Source organism: Rhinolophus sinicus, chromosome 16, assembly GCF_057876585.1.
Source record: "Rhinolophus sinicus isolate RSI-liver-muscle chromosome 16, RSI-T2T, whole genome shotgun sequence".
Taxonomy (NCBI): Eukaryota; Metazoa; Chordata; class Mammalia; order Chiroptera; family Rhinolophidae; genus Rhinolophus; species Rhinolophus sinicus.
The window spans coordinates 48,951,099-48,976,182 of record NC_142516.1 but is presented as its reverse complement, the minus strand read 5'-3'; the positions used below and the strand labels follow the sequence as shown (position 1 = coordinate 48,976,182).

The window sequence follows — 25,084 nt, the reverse complement described above, 5'->3', positions numbered from 1 at the left end:
AAGCATTCAAAGTGCCCAGTGTCAGCAGAGCAAACAAGGCACAAGGCAGCATAGGTTACCCAGAAGTTAGATGCGTATTGAAGAAGACCTCACTCCACGGTAAAACAAGCACTTGTCTTCTTTTGCAAAATTTAGCACCAGAAATCTGAAATGTAGCATGCAGATGTAGGAATTCATTTTTGTCACGCCTAACAATAGCAATGCCTTCCTTTCTCCAATGGAACGAAGCCAATTCTCAGGATCACAAACCACCTGAGGTACAGGCCTCCTTACTCAAAAGGCATGCCATGCCACTCAGGAGCAGAAAACTCACAGCCCTGCTTTTTTGCACACACAAACACTCTTCTGCTTTAATTTATGGTGCTATTTCAGATCTGAAGGAACTTGGGCTCGAATAACTATCTGAACTGAAATTTGGCCCAAATCCCAGAGCTAGCAGATCTGTCCTAGGGTGAAGGGTGAGGGGCGGTAGGCGGGGAGGGCCCAGGGTGGGAGGGAGTGGGATGCCCATGATGCCAGGTAGCTGTGACCTCACTTTCATGGTTCATAGAAGAGGATGGCCCTTCTGCCCCAGAGGCCCCCGGCTTGTACTGGGAGAGCATCGGTTACTGCTCCAAGTTGGCCAGAATTGCAAGTGCTGCTTTTCACAGCTCCTCCAAAATTCTCTAAAAGATGCAAACCTGTGAGCCTGTGAAACAGGCTTTCCAGTGCAAGCATTGTGATGACACACACACCTGCTTGAAAAACCTAGTCTCTGGCCTTTTCCTTGAGCTCAATAATGAATGAATTAATGAAAGGCAAGGAGAGGAATAAGGGAAAGAAAGAAAGGTTTAAAAAAGCCTCAGTGATTTTTCCAAAGCACCTGGCTGGCACAAATGACCTGGGTTAAAATCCACCATCAGCAACTCTGCTGAAACACCTACTATGCATTTTGGCACTGTGCTTCTTCATTTTAACGATATTGACTCAATCCCCTTTACTTTTTAAAAAGGACTTGAGGGCCGGCCCGGTGGCTCAGGCAGTTAGAGCTCCGTGCTCCTGACTCCGAAGGCTGCCGGTTCAATTCCCACATGGGCCAGTGGGCTCTCAACCACAAGGTTGCCAGTTCAATTCCTCGAGTCCCGCAAGGGATGGTGGGCTCTGCCCCCTGCAACTAAGATTGAACACGGCACCTTGAGCTGAGCTGCCTCCCGGATGGCTCAGTTGGTTGGAGCGCGGGCTCTCAACCACAAGGTTGCCAGTTCAATTCCTCGAGTCCCGCAAGGGATGGTGGGCAGCGCCCCCTGCAACTAAAATTGAACACGGCACCTTGAGCTGAGCTGCCGCTGAGCTCCCGGATGGCTCAGTTGGTTGGAGCCTGTCCTCTCAACCACATGGTTGCCGGATGGCTCAGTTGGTTGGAGCCTGTCCTCTCAACCACATGGTTGCCGGTTCGACTCCCGCAAGGGATGGTGGGCTGTGCCCCCTGCAACTAGAAAAAACGGCAACTGGACCTGGAGCTGAGCTGCGCCCTCCACAACTAAGACTGAAAGAACAACAACTTGAAGCTGAACAGAACCCCCCCACAACTAAGATTGAAAGGACAACAATTTGACCATTGTTCCCCAATAAAAGTCCTGTTCCCCTTCCCCAATAAAAAAAAAACAACAAAAAAAAAGGACTTGAAAACAGGTGCTACTGGGCCAACTATCTGGCTTCACCTCTCCTTTCTCATCACTACAGGTTTCAACCAGTTACCCAACCATTGCACCCAAAATTAGAATCAAGGACTGCTGCTTCTGCACATGAGAAAAGTTCACTCATTGCCTCCCCTTGGAGATTACCTGTCTGACGAATGGTTTGCCTAATTAACTTCAGACTCATGGTATGCAACCTGAGTGATGAGCAGAGCTGTGGAAACAAAGCAGTGCTCTCAGAAGATGTCTCCTCTTGTCGGAGCGCAAGACCAGCAGGCCGGACAGTCACCCTCCCTGTGCAATCCATCCATCACCTCATGCGGCCACTGCTGTAAGGCCTAATAGGACGGGGGCAGACAGCTGTCAGAGATGAAGCGGGGACAAGTAAAGAGCTTAATGAAAGTTTATTTTGAAAATATGGCAAGAGTCTAAGGCACTTCAAACATTTAAATACATGTAAGACCAAAGTAAGTGTGACACGGTATAAAGGAATCCATAAATATGTGGAGAACTACACTATGCTTCTCTAGAGGCAAACACATAGCCGATTCCTCTAACACAATTCAACCTTTACCGTTAGAGTTGTGCAATTATTAATAAAAATATGGTACTATAACATGTAGTTCTTCATGTCTTTTATTACCATGGAATATAAAAGTTGAAAATACTGTTGTCAATTTTATATAGATACCTTTTATATAAAAAAAAATCATGTAATACATCCACCTAAATAAAACCAACTGAAGAGATTTCCTTTTGTAAGTTTATACTTCTTTAGAGTCCCATCTTTTATTTTTAAACCAGAAACCTACCAGCCCAGGCCTAAGTTGCTGAGCATCAAAGTCACCTCAACTTACTTACTTTAAAATAATAAAGACAAAAGAAAAATCGACAAAACCATCCTGGAATGGAATTTTCGAAGAGCTTTCCAATGGTTCCACATTAGCAAATGTAAATACTTGTGGAAAATTTGAAAACACCATGCCAGCGAGAACCTGACACTTCTCAGAGTGGTGGCGGGGAGAGAGGAGGAATAGAAGTTGCCCGTTCAGGTTAGATTACAGTTTCCTACAACTGTACATAACGGAGCAGAGACTCAACAGCAACAGCGACTGGGGTCAAGTGCCCTCCACACAGAGGGAAGATGGCCAGAGCGAGGCGGTGTGTGCCCACCGGCCATCTCCTGCTGGCTCAGCTTCCACTGTGACAGCACCAGCCTTCAGCCTTGGCATTGCGCGTTCTGTTTGCTGGTGAGCTCAGGCACAACACATATACATTCAGTATCTGTCACCCCAACAGGAATAATTAGCAGCTTAATGGTGGCATGGAAATGGACGGCTATTTGCACATAATCAATCAAATGAACCTCGGTGGGTGGGACCAGGAGATGTCTTCCTTCCAAGCCTAGGGGTGCCCTAGAGACCAGGAAAGGAAAAAAATTGGGGGTTAATAAGCGATCTCAGGCAGATGTGTCCTCTGTGACCTAGGAACTCTGTCCACCATAGCTGACAACCACCCACAAGTGACAGCGAGGAGAGCTGGAACACAGGACACAGGCCCACCAAGCAGGAGCAGCTCAGGTCAGCTGGGCTCAGCAGTGCCACGTCCAGCTGTCCTGCGAAATCAACTTCCCACTAAGTGTGGACTCTGGGGCCACAGGGTCCTGCTAACACTATCTGCGTTAGGAAAAATGCTAGGAATGTGGCGATATGTATTCATGGGCTCAGGATGCGCCATTTGGATAATTCTGCCCAGAATAAACCCTTCATGGGCGCGTCTGAGTGTCTGTCTCCTGAGGACAAGTCAGGCATCAAGTCTCTGCTGCTCTAACCATTAGCACTCCTGGCCTTCTGGGTGGGGTAAAGATCGTGAACTCTGAAGTTCCAGACTAAAACTTCCGTTTTCAAAATCATCACAAAACCCGCGTCTCCCATCAATTCTCAGAGGAAGGGGGCCCCCCAGTCTGGTGGACCGCAGCCTGTTCACCAACGCCAAACGCACGACACTGACCGGAGATTGGGCCTTTGCAAAGTTGACGTGGGCATACAGAAGGACAGCGATGTCCTTGTGTCCTGCTTCCAGGGCGATCGAGAGCGCGGTGCTGCCATCCTTAAGACAAGAAGAATACGCCAGGTTGGTTAAATCTGTCAAACTTCCAGAGAGCCAAAAGGTGAAAAAGCAAAACACCCTCCAGTAATGGACAAGGTTCCCTGAATCTGGCCATTTGCTCAGTCCTTTAGGGAACTTTTCTGGACCTCTATGTACTAAGCCCTAAATACAAGGATGGATGAGGCACAGCCTCCACTGTAAGGAAATCACAGTCAAGAAAAGCATCACCCATTCGTTTTGACTTTGCCTCGCAGGGTTAGTGCGCAGGTCTGCAAACGGCACATTTCCCACAGAGGAAGGCTGGCTGCTGGTGAAGAACTTTTATTCAACCACTGTGCCCACCAGCAGGGGGCAGTAGATGACGGGGGGGGGTACGGACGGACAATTTTCATTCTTATCATTACAAATGAGCAGGCAAGTCATGGTCTATGCTTTGAAGTCCTGCCATTTGCCAAAGATCTCTTAACCTTTCTCTTGGGGAGGGAGCTGATCCTACAGCCATAACCACCCCTGCGAAATGCCATGAGGAACACTGATGTAGAAGCATAGGGACGCACTAAACCTGGGAAAGAAAAATTTTCAGTTAAATGTTTGGTTTCCATTAAACTGCAGGGATTTAGATAGATATAAAGGCGCATCAAGGCAAAAACTTATTTTCTGTCTTGGAATAAGGACTCCCGTTCTGTCACTAGCAGCAGGAAACAATTTGCATGTGGTTTGAATTTTATGGTCCCTCTCTCCCACTCTGTGAATTCTGGGAGGCCAGTTTTCTTCCGGAGGCCACTTGGATGCCCTCCTACTCCTTTAAGAATAAGGAAGCAGGCAATTAACGGAGGTGACCAGGATTTCTGGAAGTCACTGTGGCTCTCTGGCCTCTTATTACTATATCTGCAAGCTGTTCATTGCTGAGAGAGGAGAAGTGAAAGCAAACAAACAAGAAAACAAGACACACGAAACACAAACTATTCTTAAGGAAAGATAGGAAAGGTAGGTGGAAAACTCCCTCTGCTCCAGCGGAAGGAAGGACATCTGGTACAACCGCAGCTCACATGCGCCTGGGGAAGTCGTGGCACTTGCAGAAGCCATCAGTCCCTTCGTGCCAGCAAATCCCTGCACTGGTTTGCTCTTCTTGTTGGCATGGGTTCACAGGGCTCTGAAGTGTGGTGCAAAGGAGGACATTTTCCCTCTACCTTTTTAGTATTTTGAGCTGAAGGAAGCTCTGGTTCAAAGCCGTGTTCCACTTTCAAAACTTTCAAAAACAGAACCAACCCAGCCCGACCTTTACGACCTTTGGAACCATATCACCATCACTCCAGTGTTAGTTCCTGTGGCTTCACCTATCAGTGCTGCTCCCCTTTGGCCTGGAGACATCAGAAGGAGCAGATTTCCTTAGAATGTTTCCCAGTCAAGGGGGTTATTTGGGAATGGGGACAGACTGGGAACTGGGAGAGGAAATTAAGAGTCTCAGCAGGAGTGGGCAGAAGCCATGACAATCTGGATGCTCTCGCTGATGAAACATCACAAATTAGTCACTCCAATGACCTCTACTGAAGGGGTGGGACAGTGCTTCGCTGCAATAACAACGCTTCTAGACACCCAATAATAACCCCAGCTTGTAACGGCTAGTAATCCAGATTTCCTGTGGACCAGACCTGGCCCTCTCTCCTTAGTGGATTCAGAAGCTGCCTACACTGAATTTGAGTCTGTACTGTAAATCTGTTTATTCCCCTTTAGTCTGCTGGTTCTCGTACATGCCCATCACCTTCTTCCTTTAGTAAATTTTGGGCTGAGGCCTATGTATCTTTCTGTCTTTGGCTTTAGTTAATGGGAGTATTAGCCGGCACACAGTAGATACTGCCAAGCTGGGCCACGACAGGAGGTGGCCTGGATGGCAACACAAATACTCAAGGAGAATCAAGGAGGATTTGATCCCTCCCACCGCCTTGCCAAGCAGCACTCGCAGAGCTCCCTCCCTGTGTCCCTGCAGGCCCTGGCTTGGTGGCCCTATGGAGACAGCTTACATTGTCCTCCAGGTGGCCGTTGCAGCCCGGCTGGGCCAGCAGCAGCTTGACGATCTCCACATGCCCGTGCTCGCTGGCACACATCAGGGCGGTGGAGCCCTCGTCGTCCTGGATGTTGACATCAGCCCCACAGGCCAGCAGGCCCTTAACCATGTCTATCCGCCCATGACTGACCGCCAGCATGAGGGCCGTCTGTCCCGCCTGTGGGAAGAAACGAGAGCCGACTTAGAAGCACATAACAGGCTGGCAAGGTATGGCCCGTAGTGGGGCTGTGCTGGGGGGAGGAGAGCAGGGAGCGTGATGACAGAAGGAAAAGGGGGACAGGGAAGTACTTGGGGTCGGGTGCTGGCAGGCACAGAGCAACCAGTTCCTCGTGAGCCATGAGCTAAGTCAGAGCATCAAGTCATGAGTCAATGTCTCCCTTTAGCTTGGAGGATTTGTCTCATTATATCAAGGGGCTGGAAAGTTCAGAAGATGGTTAAAAGTCAAACTGAACCCATGTGGGGCACTCGGTGCATGAGGACACTATGTACAGAGACAGTCAGGCAGCACCTGTCACCTTGGAGATGCCGGGGACTCCCAGTCACTTACACGCAGGCTGACCTGCAGTTTCTGTGCACACTGCTCCACACGGAGGCGACACAGGGCAAAGGACGGAGAAGTTCCCAGTGCGAAGGTAAAGCCAGTATTGCGTCAGTGTGTGTGGTCGCCTAGGATGGCCAGGTAGCCACACGGACCTGGCTGGGCCAGTGAGTAGGTGTTCAGTGGTGGGAAGGGTGGTGTGGGAAGCTGCGCAGGGCAGAGCCGCGTTAGCGAGCCTGAGCGTGAGCCTGGGGAGCAGGCGCACTCACCTGGCTGGCCTTGGCGTTTACATCCCCACAGGCGAACAGTTCCTCCACCACACGCATGTCCTTCTCTGCTTCCACGGCGGCGAGCGCTGCCAGCATGATGGGGGTATACCCTGCCTTGTTCTGATGATCCACGTTACACACATCTGCAAAGACACGAGTCTCCTTAGGGAGAAGCCAGCTCCTAACACGAGCGGAAGGTATGGTGTTTGGAAGAACCCAGTGAAGTGGCCTTAGGCGGTCCAAGTATGGGAGTGACTTGGAAGGAAATGTGCGAGATGTTACTATACCAAACAAACAAAAAGCAAGAGGTGTTTTGTTTTGTTTTGGTTGTTTTCTAGTTCATGAGGCCAGAAGCAACAGTGAGTTTTCATAGCATGTCTTATTTGCAACTGGTGGTTCAATTGCAATAGTTGGTTGGCCTAGGAGGTTGCTCTACGTAATGGTTGCTGTGAAGAATAAACAGTAACGTGGGATTTAGACATTAATCGGTGTTTAGGAAATCACTGTTTTGAAGTAAAGAAGGCAGTGAGAGCTACAAGTGAAAGAGATTTGTAAAGGCTTGTGTGTGGAACTCTGATATGGCGTTATCTACTTATAAACCACTACTTAATCTGAGACCCTGTGGTTAATAATCTGACGTGTTTCAGGCCCTTATAAGCAGAATTTCAATCACATGACACCTACTCTAGGAATTGCGGTTTGAGAACAAATGCAGTAAAGTCCCCTAAGAAACTGCCAGGGACTAACAGACTCTTACAAACCCAACCTTCTCTATTCCTGTAATTTTTAAGAGGTTTTCTGGGGCTAAATTATCCTCCAGACATTTTTAAATTCCTTCACTTTCTAATGAAATGAAAGGAATGGAGAGTGCAGGAAAGAGTCTTTATATGTGTGATCAAGTACAATTAAGATGTTCAGGATATTTCCATCATCAAGAATGAGAATAGAAGGTAACGTGAAAACTTTCCTTTAGTTTTAAAACAACTGTACACAGGGACATACGGCATTAACAACAGTGCATATTTTTTAATGTTAAAAAGGAAAAAAAAGAAAACGCCGTGTGATGCAGAAGCAGACATTTGTGACGTTCAGTTCTTCGCAGATACTGCAGTATTACAGATTCACAAACACACTATATGGAGTCACCATCTCAGCCTAGAATGGTGAGCAGTAAAAAGCTGAGTAAATCCAGAAAAGCGATTAACCAAAGCTATTCAACAATGGAATGAAAATCATTTAATTGACCCAAATATCTTGCCCACACAATTTTTCCAAGGATAGATTAAATTGCTACTTTCAGGAGTAATCCTGAAATCTTGTTTTTAGCTTTCCTGGATATTACCCATGTCTCTCTTTACACAATAACTTGAACTGACAGTATCACCAACTTTGTTTATAGTCTGGAAAATGTGAAGGGAAGGAGATTTGGAATTCCTTCCTGAAAGATGGAAGCAGTTTTACTCTGACACAGCCCCTACACAGGGAACAAGCAAACTTAGAAGAGAAAAAAGCATAAATCTGCTTGGTTTCTTCTCTGCATTAATCCAACATCCCCAAAACAGAGTAGAAAGAATTGGACAGTTGGGTCAAGAAGCAGTATGGGAAAACTGCACAATTTTATATTCATATTCTAAATTAGGTGTTCTCATTAATTAGACAGTAGTGAATTCTGTATCAGTCATATACTAGAAGTGAAAATAGGCTATTTCAAAAATAAATGTGATTTGGGGACTCTATGGACCGCTCCATTTTAATAAAAAGTTGAAAGCTCACTATTTTGCAAAGGGACCCTTATATGTACCAATCCCTCACTTCATGTTAAATACATCCATTTACTATATTCTGGGATGGCAAGTTCCAATCATCCGCAACAATTTTCACTATCGTCACTGCTATGGTTCAGCTATAAGAATAGTACTTTCTTCGCTCTATGCTGATTTCCCAATAACTGGGTGTAATTCTGGCGGGAATGGGGATGAGCCTACCATCACCTGTTACAGTGGCTTTGCTTGGTCCCCGTCTTGACTAACTGCACAGCTCCGTGAGACCGTTGGATGGAGGTCGCGGAACAAGCACAAATGGAGCAGCCCACAAACACCAAAGCTATGACTCCGGCCCCACACACAGTCCTCTGCCTCCTGAGAGCGAACCCACCAAGCCTGCTTGATTCAGCTGAGAAGGGAGCATGAGTCATGCTTATTACCAGGGATACACCTCACTTGAGTGCAGCTGAACTGGAGCAAGAATATCCTCTAAGTCTCCTTTCAAAACAGATCTGGAATCTGTGTCACCCAGTTTTGTTTAAATGTCAAGCCTCCCACGATGAGTCAGGAACGATATCCTTGCCACATCATGTGGAAAAGCAATGAGAAGGATTTTAGGACGGTCACAGAGTGAGGAGTGGACTGACCCAGCATCTTCGAGGTGAGTCACCACTTGAGTGCTGTTAGAGAAGAGACCGGGACAGCCAACGTACCAGCGTCCAAGAGCAGCTTCACAATCTCGAAGTTGGAGTGCGACACGCTGTAATGGAGGGCCGTGTTGCCGTTGCCATCGGCCATGTTGATGATGTGACGGAGGACATCTGGGGAGATGGCCTCAAAGGCAGCTATGTAGTCCCCCACCATGGCCGGAATGGCTGACTTCTGACTGGACACGCGGAACCACTCGTGCTGGAGGGTGTTCAGACAGAACCTCTGCCAAAACACCGAGCAAGTGGCCATTAGTTTTTCTATTTATAGACTTTCTGAGACCTAGCCGAAAGCCCAAGAAAGCAGGCCTTTTATAGTCAAAGTGTATGCAGTCAGAATTGGCTCTCAAAAACAACTAACAAAATCCAGAGCTCTCAGAGAAGCCTCACACTCCACACTGGACCATCTCTCCTGACTCTAAGCCACAAACATATTCTAACTTCTCAAAAAGAAGCCACATAGCGCTGTGCAAGAGCTCTACCACGGAGGTTCAAAGTCTGGCTCTGCTACTTATGAGCTGTATGACTCCGGGGAAGATATTTATTCTGGGCCTCAGTGTCATCATCTGTAAAATGGGGACAATAAAAATACCTTTCCTTCACAGCGTTTGTGATGAGAACAATGAGGCCAATACATGTAAAACCCTTAAGCATAGCTCTCTTACTGAACTATTACTATTATGTAGTTATGCTGGTCTTGCAAACGATTTTCATAGTAATTGGGACAGAAGAAAATACTCAACCCACACTTAATTATGTTGTTTCCACCCTATCCAGACCAACCTCAACTGCTTCAACATTTCCACAGCACTAGGCTAGGGAGACCATAAGCATGTAACCAACTCAATTCCCACTCCTATCCCAAATACAAATGTTCAGTCATGGAAAGGGAATAAATAGCACAAATTACATTTCCCATTAGGATTATCTGCCTTCCATTGCCAGCCCTACTTGCTTTCCCTAAGGGTGTGGACACATGAACATGGCATGTGTTTTATGGATGATCAGGTCAAACTTGGACCATGTGGAGGGAAAGGCAGGTTGGGCATAGCCAGTGCTGGTGATGGGGTAACTACCATGTTTTTTTGAGGGCTATCTTTTATATGAGTTTACCATTTATTTGTGCTTTGCTTGCTCTTTAAAAGTTTAAGAATATATCAGAGAAAGATGCAAAGCCTATGTCAAAAGCATCAGAACCCAAGAAGTCCTCTGTCTATAGAGCGGTGGGATTGGGATTGTAGAGCGTCTATCTCTATCTTCCTTCTACTGATTATTCAGTTTCAGCCCACTCCATTTTATTTTTGGTCACTCATGAAAAGGGTCCTGATCAAGAAAACAATTCATCTATTTTATTTTCTTCTGCTCACTCTTGTACATATTCAGATTTCGATTTCTATGGAGTTTTCAGATGGAAGGAAGGGAAATTATGTTATCTGGGTGCCCTACCTCTGTTACTGCGAAACAGTCAATGTCCTGTAGTGTTATATGGCCCCGACGTTCTGACCATTCACACGATCACTACTCTTCACAGCACAAAACTTTAAATACTTTTTCACTGAATGAATACTCAATTAACAAAAATGTTTGGTTTCGTAACTCTATAACCTTGTGAGCCTGATAAACCAACTTTCTCACTAGCTGCTGACTTCAGTTACTCAGCATAAAACTTCATATTAAATCTACTGCTAATATGCAAAACTTCAGATGCACAATACTATCTAAAATAGCGTGAAAAGCTACATGTCCTCAGTGAATTTTCTCAATGCACTGAACAGAGTTGCCAAGCACAGCGTTGGTCTGACCTGTGAAAGAAATCGCCCATCGAAACTTCACCAGTGCATGAGAAAGCGACATACTTGGCAATGGTGTCAGATTCACCACTGTCAGAGAAATACTTGTCTGTCCTATGTTGTTCCATTCATGCTTACTATGGCAACCATGTAATGTCTTTGCTGTTTGCTTCTGAATCTCTCAAACTGTGAGAAGATGACAAGTGCAATTATTTCCATGTTTAAAAATAGTGGCTGCCTGCATTCCACATCAGAACATAATATGCAGTTTCATAATTAAAACAAATGCTGACCTTGGCCCAGATAAGTTTCTTTTAAAAACATATGCTAACTTAAAAAACAAAAGGGATTCTGCTCCCTGGATCACAAGGTTTTGTAAGCTGAAGCAGAACATGTAGAAAGGTCACAAATGACTGCAATTAGCCCTCTCTTCCATGTGCAAGTCAAAGCCTCATAGAGGCACCACCCCCGAGAAAAGTACAGGGTGGGGAAAGGCTATCTGAAGTTGGGCCTGAGGGAAAGGGTCACAGTGTGACCCAGTGAGTGGGGCAGCTCGCTGCCCACTCTGCCCACACAGGCTAGAAATAGTTTGGGGGAGGAGGCGAGCATGCTGGCAACAACAGCTCAGAGGCAGGCTAGAGCTGCCTTGACAATGGTGCTCACTCAGGCACTTTGCACAGATTGGGGCAGTGTCCGTAGGTCAGACTCACCATATCCTTGCTGGTCAAAGCTTTTGGGTCATGTATATTATTTTTCAGTAAGTTGCATGCAGACAACATCTTTTCACTTAACTCATACCTAAAGGGGGGGAAAAGATAAAAAGAAAGAGAGCTCATGATCAGCCACAAAAGGAAAGGTATTTTTGTTCCAAACTCTATAGCCCCTTCAAAGACAAAAGGCCCCAAGTCGACCTCAGCAGGTGGTATAAGGTGATCGCTGGAGGTAGTCCAGGAGCCCCTGGGCATCCAAGGACTGGTGCTACCATGCAGAGGCCACGCCTCCAGCCTCAGAGCTCAGGTATTTTCATGAGCATAGCTTTTGGCTTCACCAGTTTGACCTTTATGACATTATGGACATTTATAACATCTGGAGATTTTTCATTCCTTTTGCTCTAAGTTCTTAAAAATATTTTTTACTTTTAAGGGGTTGAAGAGGTCTGCATTACCACATAGCTGTTATGCTGACCCGTAAACCACACATCTGAACTCACATTTGGTGACTCAGGAAGTGTTTGTTTAACCCACATGCAAATAGAAACTTAAAAACCAGATGACAGATGATATATAAATTATATTTCAATAAAGCTGTTAGAAAACCCAGATGACAAGATATTGAGCCATTTAAAAATACTTGGAAACATAAACTAAAAACACTTACCTGTGTTAATGCAGTTAAACTTTCATTTGCCAAATTAAATAGAGGTAAGTTTTCTCAAATGTTCTATTTATACTTCACACAGTGAAAAAACATACTGAAATTTCCATCTGTTCTATTCTCTCTTGTTTTATAAGCATCGATTCCATATTCGCTAAAAGTCTTTAAAATTTATTTCATTTTTAGGTAGATGTTTCAGCCAACCAGAGTGCTTATTGGATATTTCAGCTGTTGTTTACGATATTCCCAAATCCATTCTTACGGTGTTCCCACTTACTCAGTGAGCAACAAAATATAGACATGTGACTGATTACATCGTTTTTTACAGTAAATGTGATCTTTGGTTGAGACCAAAAAACAGTTCCTCTCACACACAATGATCTTGTAATAACAGTACTCACACCTGTATCAAGATGAATCGCTAATAGTAAAATCTGAAAACTTAAAAGGAATGTGCTGGTCACAAAACATTCTAACATGACTTCAAACATAAGGTGGGTTGTTCAAACAAGGGACACTTTAGTGGCACTTGAACAGTTCTGTGGCTGTGGATGGTGGCTCTACATATACCATTAGATAGCAAATAGTTAAAAAAAATAAAGGTGATCAGATATCAAGCCTTTCTTTTCGCTACTGTAAGAGATGTAGGCGTTACCCCCATCTGCATCTGTACTTATCTGCATGACTACAAGGTGTACGTATCTCTGAGGAACAGAGTTTAGCTTTCCTTTGGAGATTGCAAAGACCAAACAAATGGATAAAACTGTAAAATCTCCTAACTGGCCAAATATATTCCCAAAGTACAATAAATGTGGGAGGGGTCAAGGGAGGGAAGGGGAATGTACCACACCTCTCTCTGATTTCCACCTTCTCAGGTTCACATTCTTGAACCTGCATTTCATCTTCCACCCTGGCAGACTTGCAACCTTCCATATTAACTGCATGGTGCCCTTCCGCCATTCCCCGAGTGTCTTCGTCCTCCTCTTCCTCCTCCTCTTCCTCAGGAGGATACTCAATGACATCACACTCATCATCTGACTCGGAAGAAGAGCTTTCCTCTGAGCTGGAATCATCACTTGAAGTTGTTTCATACCTAGGTGGCAATTGGGAGTTCAGGAGATGCAAGGTGTGCCCATAAAGACCCAGTGACAGAAATGTTTATGAAGGGAAAGCGGCTGACTGACTCCAGAAATTTCACCAGTGGTTTCAGACCCTGCACTTAGAAGTTCAAAGTAAGGTCTATTTAAAAGCCTGGTGGTTTTGAATGGGTTCTGAATTAAGAGCGATAACCTGGATTGTCAATTGGTATCATGTACCACTTACAAAAAGGTATATACTGGGGGTGCCAAAAAAAATGTATACACATGACTTGTATTCATTTTTTGATATTGGTATATATTGAGAATTACAATTTTAATACAGTTTTTTCCTTTCTTAAAATGTGTATACATTTTTTTTGGCACCCTCTGTATATATACTATACAGAGAGAGCACCTCCTCTGGATTAGTATAAATCAGAGGAAACATCTTATAAACCAGGTCTGCAGTTGTTTACTTTTTTCTGTTCCTTCCCCCCCCCTTTCATTCTTCCTATTTTGTTCTATTAATTCTCCCAGGGTCAAAGTGAACAGATTATATAAGTAACCAATAGTTCCTCTTGTACATGTCCTGCAAAAGCTTCTGGGCCACATCACCCAATAAAACTTAAAATATCTGGAAAACAGTCAGTGTTAAGTTACATCTCTGTGGTACACTTTACTGTAAACATGATCTCAACTAACTTTGTCCTCTTGCTTTCTTGCTGAGGCCATGTATCGGGTGAATACATTGCTTTGATTTAATTGTAGGAGGACAAACAGGCCTAGCTCTTCACCTGACCCAAGCAGAAGAGAAGGAACAAAGAACTAATACACATTCTATTTAAAAAGCAAAGAACTGGTGGCATGGCTAGGCTACTCTTTGTGTGAAAAACCCTAAAATTTTGTAAACATGAAGAGCCAAGCAAAACAACCCATTGGATGACTACCACTGGCCCATGAAGTTGTGCTCTCAGTCTTTCTGTTTGTGTCTGAGTTCTGCTACAGGTAAGTATAAGTTGTCCAACGTGCAGGAAACCTGCTGCTTTTGTTGAAGACTACTTTTTTCAGATCAGAGGTGAGAAGATGTAAGTGGTTCAGCTTCATCAGGTATCCTTTCAAGAGTGACACATCCTTAAAGACAGCAAGAAGAGGAGAGAAGAGAAGCCCAAATGCACCTTTCTGAGGAGGCAATCTTCCATCACCAAGATGTGCAGCATCCCACACTAGGCACCTTTAAATATAACTTGAGTAGGCAGGAGGCAAAGGAGATATAGACAGATCATGTATAAACACTAGGAACACCATCTTTCCTTACCCTCCATTAATGCCAACAAACTGAAGATTCTTTTTTGCTCCATTTGAATCTTTGTTGCCATCTTTCTTCTTCATGATGGACTTCAATGTACTTTCATTATTCGTACATACTGTGAAAGAGTAAATCAAGGTGATCAAAATTAACATAACTCATACAAGTTAAGTGAATAGGTAAGCTTTCTTCATGTACATTTTTTTCATTCATGTAAGTATAGATCTTGGTATGCGTATATGAGGAACTTGCAAAAAATCCATTGGAAAATCGCGTGCATGCAAAGAAAAATAATTCAAAGTTCCGTTACTAACGTTCTTTAACTGGAAAAGAAAAACGCTTAGTACTCCCAGACATAACAGCAGTGACACCTAGCATTTGCATCAGACTTTACTGTTTATAAAGTGATGCCGTGTCTCATTTGATCTTCAAAAACCATTTAGGCACTGAAATAGGAATTATTTTTGTTTTTCTTCAGTTGAGATAATCTGGAAAAAAATTATGCCTACGAGACAGTGGAAGAGTGAAACGCTGTTTAAAATATTTCATAATTCACAAAACCAGGTGAGCTTTATTAAGGGGATTGCACAGCACTTTCTTTAGTATAATCTTAATAAGGCTCCTCTAGGTCTCCCTCTAACAACTGTATATTGTTCTTCCAGGTCAATGTATAAGGCACACTGACATTAGACCGAAATATCGGCAAATGCTGCTCCCAGAATTCCGATGCTGAGGACTGTGAGTGAGGAAAGTTACCGTAGAGGCCAGAGGCTATCTGGTCATCTGTCAGGTTCACTGGCGACAGCGTGCTTTCCTGCGACGGGCAGGTATCTTGGCTGCTGATGGGCTCCCCTTCAGTGGACCCCACCTCTTGCTCATGATGGGATGTATGGGTGTTTAACGGTCCTCCTAACTGAAGGCCTCCACACTTACAGGTGAACGCCAGATGATTTCCTGTCAGGAAGGAGAAGGGTGTAGAAGTGTGTGATGCTAGGACAAACAAAATGAGCTAAACGGTTTGGAAAAAAAAAAAAAAAAAGATTCTTGCAACTCATCCTTTTCTCAAGTACTCTCCCTACCCCCGCGCCCAGTGTTTTCTTTTTGTGTAAACGGCACTATTATCAAAGACACCCAAACTCAAACCCTCAAGGCCTCCTTGACTTTATTACCACATCGGTTCTGCCAAGGCTTGTCATTCTCACCCCACAGGGCCTCTCTCTGTTCTGGCTGCTGTAGCTCGTCCGGACCACCAGCGGAGCACCCTGACTGCCCTGCTTCCTTCCCTCTTCCAGGACTCAAACACTGCTGCCGAGCAACACTCCTGCTCAGCTTACATCCTAGCCTTACTCCGACTAACACAACACCTGAACCATCTAAAAAGCTCCCCCCACTCAGGAAGAGTCCACACTGCTTAGCCAGATATTCTAGATCACCTGCAATCCTGCTCCGATTTACCTCTCCACTTTTATTTCCCACCATGCCTGGGGTCCTTTTCCATCCCAGTAGATGGAACGACTCCTGTTCCTGACAGCTCACCTTAGCTTACGCCCTTTCCTATCCGGCTTGCTCCTCCTTCCCAGCTTCACATGGTCAAACCTTCCCATCATTCCCTCTTCCGAGCCTTCCCTCACCTCCCTAACTACAAATAACTTGCCTTTCTCTGAGCTCTCACAGCCCTTCCTTCATACCCTCTCACAGGATCTATAATACAAGGTACTAGATGATGTGTGTGACCACATTAGACTCCCTTTTACTCTGTAAATATTTTACGGGCACCAGTTTTAATCAACTTTGTTTCTCTCACCACATTTACATTGCTTTGTTTCTCTCACCACACAAGATTGCTTTTTCATATATTAGGTACTTAATATTTGTTCACTGACTGAAACAGAAAAATTGGATTAAGTATTATGCAATTAATGTATGTAGGTATATACAAATTTTCAATGTGGCTGACATGGAAAGATCTTTACAATATATTGTTAAATGAGAAAAACAGATAATAAAATTCTACGTATGGTATGGCTCTATCAAAACACTTTGATATGCATATACACATACATAAAAAAGTTATATGGAAGTTAGGTGATTTTAAATTTTCCTTGTATTTGTCTTTTTTTTCCCTGTGGTGAATATTGATTTAACTGTGTTCAAAATCACTTTTTAAAAATGAATAAAAACTCTTTGACTTAATTTGATTTCTAGAAATTTAATCCTGAGGATATACAAAAAGATATAGAAGGATGCTCATTGTTTCCATGGGTAAAACAATAAAAGTGGGCAGATATCACAGAGTGACAGTAAGAAAATGGTGAAATAAGCTCTGGTACATTTATTCAAAGGAATTCCATGCAGCCATTAAAAATGTTCATATAGGTGGACATTTATTAACATAGAAAGATGAACATACTGTATTAGTGAATTTTAAAAATAGGTTATAAAATAGTATGGACAAAACAAATTTATTTTGGTAAATAATTATATTTATATGCATACATATTAGAAAAAGTCTGGAAGGATATAAAACAAACCTGTTTAATACTGTTTTTCTAAGGCTAAAAAAATATAGGTTGCTATAATGTTTTTCTTCTTTACGTCTCTATTATTTTTTAAATTATGCATTATAAGCATAAGTTACCAATACAAAAAAAAAAATTAAACCTATCCACAATAATGTGATAAGAATTTGACCACAATTTTCTTTTAAAGAAAAGCTTTGAAATCCCTCGTATCCTTAGAAGAAATGTAAGTACTGATTATATTTTGAGGCAATCAGAAGAAAAACAACTGTGACAGCCTCTAAAACTGTTCTCTTCAAACTGTTCATAAGAATCATCTGGAATATTTGTTAAAATGCAGAATCCTGGCACTTGCTGCCAGAAAATCCTTCTATAGATCTGAGCTAGGCATTTCTGACATCTCCCACTGACCCATTCACAAGAGAATTTGATGCAGATAGTTAGTTCACTTTGGAAACTACTGGTCTTAAACAATGACACCGTAATAAAAAGGGTAAAGGGAGAAAAAAACGGTCCAAGTGAGGCATCAGAGATCATCTGAGTTTTCTCATATATCCAAGCTAAACATTCTGAAGGCCAGGGAAGTCCAGTGAGTTACCTGAGGCCACAGGGCTGGACTAGAACCCACATTTCCTAATTCTGTGAATGGCACTTTATCCATAATGTTCCCTCCTCTAGTTGTGCAGGCAGAGGGAGCTCCCCAGGTAACTCTTTCACAGATCTACCACCCTCCTCACGTGTGACACAATGCTGAATGCAGCTGTCCAAATAATACTTAATGGCCCCATGACCTGATGTGTCCCCTTAACAGCAAATATGAGATGTCTAAAGTGCCTCTGACTTACTTTAAGCAAAATAAACAAAGCTGGGCATTTATCTTCACTTATCTTCATTCCTCCTTCTCCAAGTCCACTCAACATTACTTTGAAATTACTACAGTAACCTCTAAAAAGTCTCAGCAGTTAATCCCCAGTGCCAGAAAACTCTTCCTAGAGAAACACTTTCACTAAGCATTTTCCCATTCAAGAACCAACAATGACTTTTAAAATGCAAATACATTAATAGTTTGTATTATTATTGAAGCTTTAAACATATACAAAAGTAGACAACAGTATAATAAATCCCTGTGTTCCCATCAATAGCTTCAACTATGATCAGAGCTGTCTGCTCTCATTTATACTTCCTCCACCCACTCACACTGGGTTGCTTTGAAGCAAAAGCTAGAGATTCTATCACTTTCACCCATAAATATTTTAGTATATGTTCCTAAAACAAAGCACTCTTAAAAAATAATTATAACACTAAGACTAACAAACCTAAAAAAAAGATAATTTCTTAAGATTATCACACATCTGGTAAGTATTCAAATCTCTCCAGTGGTCTCTTAAAAATTTTTTTATAGTCTTTGAATCAGAATCCCAGTTCTATATTTCCACTGCTGGCTATGGCTTTTGAGTCTTTTAATCCATAGCTTATCTTTCTTTTTAAACACGGCTTTAAAAAATAGTTTAAATTGAGGTATAATTTATATACAATAAAACGAACAGATTTTAAGTGTAGAGTTGGTGAGTTTTGATAAATGTATATATATGCCTATGTAACCACCTCCCTAACTAAGATACAGAAAGAACATTTCTAACAACCCATCAAATCCACACCACGCCACCCTCCTTTTCCCAGATAATCTCCCTACTCAAGGGCAACCACGTCTCTTCACTATAGCTTAGTTTTGTAAACTAGGGCTTTTTAAAGCGTTTCCAATCAAGGTCCAACCCCTCTTGCAGGCATTTGAGGGTCCTTTTTGATGAATGTGGATAGATTCTTCTTGCCCATGGGATTTTTTTCTGCTCAAGTACTCCTACCCTCCACTCATTAAGAGTGGTATGGTGACTTAATTACGCCCACTTTTGTGCCCTTCTTTACTACATGGTTCTACAGGCCTGGAATTTCAGCTGCCTTTGCCAGTTAAACTGTACCCATACTCTAATCAAGACTTGGCCCCAATTCTCTTTCCTCTATAGTTTTTTTCCTGTGATACGATTCCACTGAGATCTCATTTCCCTCATTGTCCTGACCAAAACATATCCTGCCCTCTGTTTTCTCAGTATAATGCGGGTCTCCTCGGTGAGAATGTAAGCTCCTTGAGTCCCTTCATGCTATGTTCCTATTTGGTGCCCTCTTCAGTGCTTAGGACAGCACGAGACAATAGGAAGCCTTTAATAAGTGCCTATGTTATGATCTCACTTATATGTGGAATCTAAAGAACTGAATAAATGAGCTAAGTAAACAGAAACAGTCTCAGCGATATAGAGAAAAAACTGATGGTTGCTAGATGAGAGGTGGGAGGGGATGAGGGAGAAGCGGAGGGGATTAGAAAGCACAAATTGGTAACTACAATATTGTCATGGGGATACGAAAGACAGTTTGGGGAATATGCTGTTAAGGTTTTGTAGAGTGTCAGATGGGCACATGTTTTATTAGGGAGACCACTTCATGGACGGTGTAGATGCCTGACCACTGCACTCTACACCTGAAGCTGAAGCTGAATTATACTGTATGCCAACTATAATTTAATATATATATATAGTCATGGGATATAGAGTTCAGCATAGGGAATAGAGTCAATGGAATTGCAATAGATATGTACGATGTCAGGGGGCCAGTAGGTTGGGGTAGTGGGTTGTCACTTTGTTTTGTGTACCTGAAACAAACAAACAAACAAAATACAGTGCCTATGTAATGCAACTGAAAGTCACGGCGATTCTATTTGGGCAACTAGCAGGGCAAAAAACAATATTAAATGTTAAACTAGTTCTCATTCACTAAAATCAGAGGGAATTTGTCACTTTTATTGCCAGAAGATGTTTTTCAGATGGTACTGAAACTCTGGCTGGTGTTAAATGGCCCATAAACAATTGTCTGAACTCAATAAGACCCATCGTAGTTACAGGGCACACATAAGATGACATGTGCACCAGCATGAGACTGACAAATGACTGCTGTATTTAAGTAAAACACTAGGAAAGTATAGCCAAGAAAGCCAGAAATAAAGTGGCCAGGAAAATTCAATGGTCTCAAGCCTGGCCGCCCTTCAGAATCACCTGAGTTAGAGACAGAGCCTTAAAAAAATAGATGCAATGAACTGCCTGCAGGTAGGCCCCCAAATTAGCATTTTTCATTTTTAAAAAAGCTCCCCAAGTGATTCTAATGAGCAGCCAAGGCTGAGAAGGACTGAATTAAAATAACCAATATAAAAATAAAACTTGACTGCCGAAAACGAGAGTTTAGACTTCCATCTGGTTTCAATCCATCAACTTGGATCATGTGAATTCTTAGGAATTACTGGTTTCGTTTACAGCCCTGGACCGCTAATGGTAGAAACCCATGGCAAACAGTAAATACCACCCAAACCATATGGGTAAAACAACAGGACTAACACAAACCACCTTCAGAATGCTGGCTTTCTGGCCTACATGCTCAAAACTCCCACCAGGTGGCAATGCTTTCCACAGTCACCACCGGGGAATTAGTGAACAGAGCAGTGGGCAACTGTGCAAAGTCTTTGGTCAATAACTCAAACTAACAATTGCCATGAAACCAATAAAGCATGAGCCTCATTTTACAAGTTGACCAGATTAGTAATAACTAAAAGACAGCAAGTGACAGAAATCTCAGTGTTTTGGAAAATAACCTTCTAAGCATTAATTCTATTTCTCAAGTGCAGTTAAGTGTTTAATATATGGATAATTATACTAGCTAAGGCAAACTATAATGAAAAATAAGTAACTTGAAAACTTTTTTTGTGTTCTTAACTTCAGAAATGTTATAAGCAAACTATTTGATAAGAAAAATAATTCGATGAAAACTACAAGTAGAGCTGGAGGAGTTTTAAAGAGATCACCTTGTCCAGTTTCCTCTGAGGTATTTATCCATCAAGAATGAGGATTTGTTGTTGGTATGTTGCAATGTGTTTCTAAATTTGTTAGAAAGTTGATTTTTAAAAGTATATTAAAATGAATTTTAAAAGTTTCTCTGTTCCCACTTTCCAACTCTTCTGGCATGCTAACCCATATTTTTGTTTATCATGTCAAGTGCTTTCTGAAAACACAATTAGGAATAGTGTGGCCAGCTAATGAACCATGTTATTGTGCCAAATTTTCAGCTAGACATTCTGAGTTGATTTTTAAAGAATATCTAGCTTGCTTGTCAAGAAGAGATAGGACTGAAATTCCTGAATCATTATGGACGCCATTTCAATCACTTCGGTATTTTCCCAAAGTATAACTAAGAATTCTAAAGGATCTGAAATAATACATCTAGTTTTTCCATAAAGAAAAGGGCTTGAGCATGCATTCGCCCTTTTCAGCCCACATGTTGGTTTGTGTTCCTAGGATCGCCTCTCAGGGAACACTCCCTGAATGCCAACGTGTGTAGTCACCAACATCAACAGTCAATTTAAACTGGATATTAAACACTTCAATTTCTAGGGCCATTTTAATATTTTCCTGGGAAAATGCCGGACAGCTATGATGAATGTATCTGACAGTGGGTACTTAGAAATTAAAAGGCAAGAATCAGATTCTCCTTTACTACAACCCCACCCACATTTAATTACACACCATCCCAAGACAACCCAGAAAACCGACACTGACAGGCTGCATTAACTAAAGTCGGGTTAAGCAGATGTGCTCTGTGTTCCCCTAAATACAACTACGATCCCCCTCTCCTCCCTAAGCTGCTCTCCTCCCTTGATCTCAGAGGGCTTGACCTCTGCTGAACTCTTCAAGCACTTTTCTTTCTGCACATTCTTTGATGGCTAACATGTACCACCATAGGATATTATTCGTATTTCTGCTACACGTCTTGGCTTCCCACGTTCTTCAAGGTATAGACCACTTTCTATCTTTGTTGCAATACCACACTTTGCATATAGCTGACCAACTGACCTGTATGGAGAAGGGGACAGACATCTTGACTGCGATATGAATGACTTGCTGTTTGGAAGAATAAACAGCTGTAGCCATCATCCACTATCAACAATTCCCTCTGTCATTTATGACTGGACATCCAGGAACTCAAAGCCATTTCAGTTCTCAAAAACCACCAATCTCCATGCGTTAGCCAGAAATGAACTACATGCTTTAGGATTCATTCATAGTACAGGTGTCAAAGTAAACTTGCGTATTTTTTTCCAGAGTGCACACCCACTGAAAATGATAATGTATCAGTTTAAAAAGAGGAAAATTTTCAAACAAGTGTCAATTCAAGGGCTCACAAAGGCGGTGAACAGATTTTAAATTTTGTAAAAGATTTTTCCTCAGGGCTGAAGTACTTTTTCCCAAGGTCTGAAACAGATGTCTTAGATCTGTAATATCAATCCCTCTGAGGGTCAGCTATCCCTTTTGAGACTGGTGAAAACTATACACTTTCTTCACATAAATTCCAGACACAAAACTGTTCATGAAACTATGGACCCCAGGTTAAGAAGCCTCATCCTAAGGCTGTTTATTCCAACAGAATTTCCCTGAAACAGGGCCTGGATGTGCCTATGGGGTGGTTGGTGGTGACGGTAGGTGGCAGGAAACCAAACGATTTTGGGTAAGTTCCCCAGCTGATCCTGATGGGCAGCCTGGTGATAAGATACTTTTACAGAAAAATTCTGCTGAAAGGGCTCCAAGCAAGAAAAAATCTAATCCACCCTTCTCATGACACAGGAAGACACGGCAGCCCAAACCCTCCCTCTCTGAAGTGAAACTCCAAGTTCCTTTGCAGCCAATACCAGGAGTCAGCTCTTCTGACTTCCAGGTCAGCAGGCCTGCCACTAACTCCATCATGCCACTGTACACTGCATTATACACTGGAATATACATTCCAGAAACGTCTCGTTTGGATTATTTGGATACTCTTGCAGTATTTATCAAAAGAAAAATTGTGATTAAAAAATAGGTACTAGGACAAGTAAATGGTAATTATTTGAACTAGGAGAAAACTAACTAGAAACGGTATTTTGTAACGATTTTTTTATTTCCCTGCTTTTGCTTTGGCTCACATCTCTGTCTACAAAATTGCTTTCACAGTTATGGGAATGACTTCAAGTTCATAAACTTTTTAACAAGCCCAAGATAACTAAGAGTACAAATATGGAAGCTGATTTAAAAAGCAGTTCTTTTGTCTGAGAGATGAATTTTCTCTAAATCATGCGGTAGGCAGTTAAGTTCCACTGTTAGAGTTTTGTTTGTATTTTTTCAGAGACAGTTATATACCTTTGGAATATTTGAACCTCCAAGTCATTGGTCTAGAATTTTCTCTCTTCTCTTTCCTCTTTCAGAAGGAAAAAGAAAAAAAAATTAACCCAATCCTCAAATCAAAGCAATCTGATTGATTTACAGGAAGAATAAACATTTTTTTTCCTCAGGTTTCTGTGAAAACAGAAACTTATTTCATCTTACCTTTTTAATTCCATGAAACAAAATATTAAATACATGAAACTCCAACTACCAGGAAAAAAAGGACTTTATAGACCATCAATGGTCACCACCAAATTCCAGCTGCATCAAAACTGTGACATTGTCTCTAAATCCTGGAAAAATGTTTGTGATGTTTTATGTGAAAGATACATTATAGAATATGTATGATTCAACTATTACTTTAAAAAAGTGTGTCTCTAAAATACAGACCCACACACATGGGGTTACCCCATAAGAGCATGAAGGAGGCTGCCACTCTTTAGTTTATGCTCTTTTGAATTGTTAATTTGTTATGAGCACATACTCTAGTTATAATTTTAAGAAAATGAATAGGAGTTTAGGCATTGTGATGCTGCTAAAAATAATGCCTTTTTACTAAAAATTGATACCTTCAAATTTTCAACCCAAGGCAAATTGAAGGGAATTCTCTAGTTGGACACTAATACACTTAATTTAATTGCAGCTTCATTTTGAGCTTTCCCACGGAATCTGAATGACTCTGAACTGAAAATTTATTGTACTTCTTGTTTTCCCATTTTTATCTATGTATTTCTTTCTCTGGATACAATTGTTAGTTGGGGACGCAAAATAATTGGTGGGAAAAAAGTGACGGCCAACCAGAATTAGGGAGATAAAAGTTTGGATTGAAAACAAAAGATCATTTGTACAATTTCTGTTTGGCAATTTGCTCCATATCTACATTTTCATTTCTGGAAGTACTAAAAACGGCAATGACCGCCAGCATTTATTGAGCATTTATACTCTGCTGCAGACTGTTCCAAATGCTTTACTCTTATTAACTCACTAAATCTTCATTTCAACCCTATGAGGGAACAAAGACAACTTGTCCTAGTGGCAGAGAAGGAATTTGAACCCAGAATGCCTGGCTTCAGAGCCCAAACTAAGCTTCTTTAAAATATCTACTAGGTTAACATAAGCCATCATTTATATGCTCTTTTTGGTAGATGTCAAACCCAAATTCCCTAGTGTTTTACTTGGGGAAGAAAGTTTGCAATGAATCTTTCTATATTCCAGTATGTCTGTTGCTACAGAAATGCATGGAACATTGTGCGTGAGCAATATTCTCTATTGTATGGTGTGCATAGTAAGCCACGGTGCATTCTGACACACCTTTCCTCTTCACAGCTGGCAGGCACTGAGACTCTCTACCTCAACTAGATCAAGCTGCTTTCCTTTTCAGTCTATATAACCAACACCAGAGCACAAAAATTCAGTATCCTGGGTTGAGTTCGTAACCAAATTCCTTCTTCATTAGAACGTTAAAGCACATGTTTAAAACACAAATGTCATGTGAATTACAGAAATACTTGAAAGTGGGTCTTGTGTGCTCTGAGAGGGAGCTGCCACTATGACCAAATAATTGCTATTAAAAATATTTATACTTCTGTTCATGAATACTGT

At 42.1% G+C, this 25,084-nt stretch overlaps 1 protein-coding gene across 9 annotated transcripts in view; it reads right to left on the bottom strand.

Annotated features, from left to right (window-relative positions):
- Positions 1–2,065: 2,065 nt before the first annotated feature.
- Positions 2,066–25,084, bottom strand: part of KANK1 (KN motif and ankyrin repeat domains 1) — a 188,509-nt gene continuing 165,490 nt past the window's right edge. For 6 of the 9 annotated variants that reach the window (XM_019730184.3, XM_074330512.2, XM_088793564.1 and 3 more), the window contains 9 exons: positions 15,433–15,630; positions 14,686–14,794; positions 13,142–13,384; positions 11,628–11,715; positions 9,134–9,353; positions 6,658–6,800; positions 5,807–6,007; positions 3,687–3,785; positions 2,066–3,091 (listed from right to left, as the gene is read on the bottom strand). In XM_019730184.3, the coding sequence (XP_019585743.3) occupies positions 3,029–3,091; positions 3,687–3,785; positions 5,807–6,007; positions 6,658–6,800; positions 9,134–9,353; positions 11,628–11,715; positions 13,142–13,384; positions 14,686–14,794; positions 15,433–15,630 (1,364 nt within the window). In that variant the 3' untranslated portion in view covers positions 2,066–3,028. The remainder of the gene's footprint in view (positions 3,092–3,686; positions 3,786–5,806; positions 6,008–6,657; positions 6,801–9,133; positions 9,354–11,627; positions 11,716–13,141; positions 13,385–14,685; positions 14,795–15,432; positions 15,631–25,084) is intronic. The other 3 variants (XM_019730205.3, XM_074330515.2, XM_074330514.2) reach the window with 1 other exon arrangement.